The sequence below is a fragment of the Pundamilia nyererei genome, unplaced genomic scaffold (genome assembly GCF_000239375.1).
Source record: "Pundamilia nyererei isolate P.nyererei 1_Seehausen unplaced genomic scaffold, PunNye1.0 scaffold00001, whole genome shotgun sequence".
NCBI lineage: Eukaryota > Metazoa > Chordata > Actinopteri > Cichliformes > Cichlidae > Pundamilia > Pundamilia nyererei.
In genome coordinates, this window is record NW_005187402.1 from 2,302,707 (window position 1) to 2,307,429 (window position 4,723).

At 44.2% G+C, this 4,723-nt stretch overlaps 2 protein-coding genes across 3 annotated transcripts in view; one reads left to right on the forward strand and one right to left on the reverse strand.

The window, feature by feature from the left end:
• Positions 1 to 3,851, reverse strand: part of polr1a (RNA polymerase I subunit A) — a 36,701-nt gene extending 32,850 nt beyond the window's left edge. For both annotated transcript variants that reach the window (XM_013908293.1, XM_005719411.2), the window contains exons 1-9: positions 3,791 to 3,851; positions 3,438 to 3,628; positions 2,801 to 2,909; positions 2,500 to 2,595; positions 2,247 to 2,396; positions 1,864 to 1,974; positions 1,625 to 1,710; positions 967 to 1,055; positions 640 to 720 (exon numbers count right to left, since the gene is read on the reverse strand). In XM_013908293.1, the coding sequence (XP_013763747.1) occupies positions 640 to 720; positions 967 to 1,055; positions 1,625 to 1,710; positions 1,864 to 1,974; positions 2,247 to 2,396; positions 2,500 to 2,595; positions 2,801 to 2,909; positions 3,438 to 3,514 (799 nt within the window). In that variant the 5' untranslated portion in view covers positions 3,515 to 3,628; positions 3,791 to 3,851. The remainder of the gene's footprint in view (positions 1 to 639; positions 721 to 966; positions 1,056 to 1,624; positions 1,711 to 1,863; positions 1,975 to 2,246; positions 2,397 to 2,499; positions 2,596 to 2,800; positions 2,910 to 3,437; positions 3,629 to 3,790) is intronic.
• ptcd3 (pentatricopeptide repeat domain 3) overlaps positions 3,808 to 4,723 on the forward strand; it is a 7,922-nt gene continuing 7,006 nt past the window's right edge. Inside the window, exon 1 of the mRNA XM_005719410.1 lies at positions 3,808 to 3,942. Coding sequence (XP_005719467.1) covers positions 3,854 to 3,942 — 89 coding nt within the window. The 5' untranslated portion in view covers positions 3,808 to 3,853. The remainder of the gene's footprint in view (positions 3,943 to 4,723) is intronic.

A 4,723-nucleotide genomic window follows, 5' to 3' on the forward strand; every position in this document is an offset into this window, starting at 1 on the left:
CACACACACACACACACACACACACACACACACACACACACACACACTAAAGTTTCGTGACTGTAAGGTGTGCACTCAGGTATTTTTATGACTGGCCACGTTATACATGTATTTGTATGAGAGCATGAGCACGTTCTTAATAAATGCAGAGCAAAAATAAACAATAGTAAAAGCCAAAGCAATCTCTCTCTTTTTTTAAACTTGTTACATTGCATTTTACACATATGTAACGAGCAGCTTCATTCATGTTGGCTCTCTAACACACCCCCAAACCAAACGTCCAGCTTCAAATACTCAGAAATGCTGTAATCTCCTCACTGAAACTGGAATAAGCATCATATTTTAATACACAACAACCTTCCAGCACAATGAAGTTTGACAGAGCTGAAAGGCAGCTGAAGTTCCCTCTTGTCTTAATGGGACGCTTTGGCCAATCACAGGTTTTTTTCCTACTAAATCACAGGTTAAGCAGTACACACTGACCTGGGAGAAAAGACTTTAAATCTCACATGCAGCTGAAAGCCAGGGTTGACTTTTAATCCACAAGAGACATGTCGGTGAATGTGTCTGCGTGTGTCTGGAGGGAGGGGCTTAGAAGAGCCTTAAACATGTAACCTGGAGCCTTTATTTCTGGCCTACCTTCCTTTTCCCACACTTTGTTGACGTGCTCTCGAGCAGTGCTGGCAGTCATGTAGACTCTCTTTCCACGCAGCAGATCTTCTGCAGGGAGACATGGTTATGGATCAGAGTGAGAGGAGGTGCGTGCAGCCACCACTAAAACAGACGTATATCAAGTCCACCACAAATCACAATTAACCAGACATTTGTTCAGCAGTGAAACTGCATGACAGAAAAGGCAAGTTACGCAGCAGCCGTCGAGCTAACAGTCAGCTTGATTTTGTGCCACGTGTGCGGACTGTGCTGTGTTTTGTCTGTTTATCTGCATTTCCTGAAAACACTGCTCACCTTCAGTTTTGTCACTGGTTTGAGCTCCTGATGGCATCGTGACAATCAGCTTACTGTTGTGTTCGTGACGCACTGTAGACCTGCCACAACTACACAAACACACACAGAGTGCATGACTAATAATAATAATAATAATGATAATGGATTGGATTTATATAGCACTTTTCAAGGCACCCAAAGCGCTTTACAATACCACTATTCATTCACTCTCACATTCACACACTGGTGGAGGCAGCTACGGTTGTAGCCACAGCTGCCCTGGGGCAGGCTGACAGAAGCGGGGCTGCCATATCGCGCCATCGGCCCCTCTGGCCAACACCAGTAGGCAAGTAGGGTAAAGTGTCTTGCCCAAGGACACAACGACCGAGACCGTCCAAGCCGGGGCTCGAACCGGCCACCTTCCGATTACAGATGCAATTCCCAACCCCCTGAGCCACGGTCGTCCCTACGTCACAATAAGGGAGAATATATTGTTTATATGTAAGTATAAACCTCTCCATTATCATGTATTACATTACAGCGAGGGATGATTAAACTTTGACTTGAAGACGACTTTAGAGCAACACTTTTCAACACTCACATCCAGTAAAGACACTATTTGCTGAAATCATAAACAGGATGAATATCAGTGACAGATGTGTGCATTCCATCGCGTTACCCGCAGTGAGGACACTTCCTGGTTTTCATATGGATCTTCCAGAAGTCGTTAATCAAACTGCCTTTCTTCTCAACCAAGTGCTTAATCTGAAACACACACACACACACACACATGCCAAATAAACAGAAAAACTGCACAGCTGACACAAATGCACATCGCAATCTGATTTACGTGCGGTTTTATTTCATTCACAAAACATCTCCATGCATTCCTTCATGAGTCTGTAAGTGTGTACTCACAGGTTTGGTGTTCTCTGAAGTCGCTGCGTTCATTCCAACTGTGGCGTCTGTAAACACCTGCAGCACCTGCACGACCTCATCGACAGTCGCTTTGACATTCTCCTCCATGTACTAACACAAACACACACACAGAGTCCAATGAATCAAACATAAAGAGACTAACACTGACCTGTGATAATTACAAAGCACAGAGAAGCAGAAGTGAAAAAACAAAACAGTGAAAGACCCCATCGTAGGAGAAGCTGCTGCAAGAGTCCAAACTCGGTTAATTTCTTTTTAAATCCCTTGTAAAACTAACCACACCTGTCAAAACTAGTTTGCTCCGTTTACTACACCTGGCCCTGTGTCGGTGCACTTCATGCCATTGTGAGTGCAGAACCCACCTGGCCGAGAACTTGTTCGATCTGGTAGACCTCCTGCATGGCTCCGTGGTCCAATAACTTGAGCTGGTTCAGCAGCAGGTGCATGGCTGCTCGAGGACATGTTAGCATGTGACACGCCAGGCACGAGCCACGGATCAGCAGGTAGAGTTTCTGAAGAGAGAGGTCAGCGCAGACATTAAGGTGAGGAAGGAAAAGCAGATGCTTAACACTGCTACTCTTTGTAAGCGTGTATGTGTGCATGTGAAACGCTTACATCAAAGAACAATGGATTATACACAGGTAGAGGTAACTCTATGTGTCCAAGGTGGCCTGGGCAGTTGTTGAAATCCTGACAGCAGGTTGAACACACCTGGGTAAAAGCAGCAACACACATGAAAACAACACATTCAACTGATCATTATTTATTCCAAAATCTACAGATTCCAGAACATTATGAGCCCTTTTTGGTGGATTACTTCCTGAAACTTTAGCTGTACAGGCATAAAACCTAAATGGGAAATAAAATGGTACGGACTAATCTGTGACAAATGCATCATCACGTCTGAAGATCTTACCTCTTTGATGTCTGCTGGTCCCAGAGCCAGATCATACAAGCCGTTTGGGGCCACATTCCCAACACCATCCAGGAACCTGAAGTTAGTGATGGCTTTCACACTCAACTTTCTGCATGAGGGAAATTCGCAAGATACATAGATTATTAGAAATGCACCAGTTTGTAAACCAAACCTCAGCTTTCACACAACAGCTTGTTGGAAATTAAGAGGACATTAGTCATGACAGGGGCACAACAAGGTTTCACTGGCTATTTTTGAATCATGGTACATAAAGAAAGTTCAGATCAGACATTTTTGACGTTATTATTGATGCATTATGTCTTTACTACAGTTATACTGAATTTCTAGCAGCTCTTGGGTCTGTTCCGAATAGGTGCATATCTGTGTTTACTCGATGACACGTTCTTTATCACAGCATACTGGGAGGCTGGACTGTAAAGTAGCACAACGGTAATAACCTTATAACGGGAGGTCCTTACACGTTTCACAGATGAACACACATTAATAACAACAACACAGCAACCACAAGACATACTATGCGCTTTGTGAAAAGCCAGAACTTCTCATCATGCTGTCTCTTGCGTGTTGTTTTGAACTAGCACTTAGCGCGTAGCTAAAAACCGACCAGCTCCCTCACCTTATCTCTTCGGCGGAGTAAATGCCAAACGACATGCCTTCCAAACGCCGCCATGGCACTTCTTTTCCGAACAACATCTTCTTTGGCGGGGAATTATCAGCACTTTTTACCCGTTTACAGAGATTACTTCATGGCGCTCAGTGAGAAGGTATTCCTCCTGTTTCACACGTGGGGCCGTAACACGTAAGTTTCTACGACAGGGGAGACACGAATAGGTATGACTAAACTTTCCACAACACCTGCTGCATGTTTAAAGTTTAAATGACCACACTTAAAGATAAATATTCTTTTTTGTTCTACATGAAAGGGAAAAGTGCACTATATCCTCCAAAATGTCACTACTTGTTATTTACCTCCCCCCTCCGTCTTAGCACAGATAGTTTCGTCCCTCCCAGAATCCTTCAGTTTGTAGCAATATGGCGGCGCCCGGTAGGCACATAGGGCACTCTGTGCAGAGAAACGGACGATTTCTTCTATATAACCTCGAGCAGCTGTTGGGCCACAGGTAGGACGAGTTGATAAATGGTTATTTTAAATACGGGCGTTATTCATTCGTCTCCTATGTTGTGTTTTTTATTTGTTGCGACAAGAGTGCGACAGCTGCAGCAGCTAGCGCCGTCTGACAGGAGGTCATGTCTTCACGTCGTTTACATCAGAGAGCTGCTAGACGTGTGAAGCCCCAACTAACCAGCTACCTGCACGGATTCTTAAATGTCTACATTAGTGAGGAAAATAGTAACTAAAACGTTAAAAAGCGTCACATCTGCATTTTCCACAACCATTAACTGCCTTTTGTAGTCCTCGGCACATAAGAATATATCTGACACAAGGAGCTAGAGGTGCTGAATAAGCTGCTGAGATGTTAGCTATGACGTGTGAATGTAACAGCTGAAATGTCCGAGTTTGCTTGGAGGACCCTCTGCAAACAAGCAGATCACAGATGAAACCGTGGCAGAGCCTTACTGATGTGCTGTCTGGCCAATACTCTTAGACGATGCCAGATGTACATAATGTGACCGCCGTGAAAGCTTTTTTTTTTCTCTCCTTTTTCACAAAAGTCGGCTGATGTTAGACAGGAAGTGTGGGAATGAGAGCGAGGCAGGTGTAACAGTGAAGATGTAAGGTGCAGAGGTAGTGATGGGCAAATTTAAATTCACCCAGAATAATGGACGAGAGCACAGGGAAGGTTGGAGACAAGTGTCAGGGAGATTTGTGACAGAAGTGCAGTGGTTCCCAAACTGTTTTTTGCTAGGCCCCCTTCATATTTTTTAAAATTCATAACACCC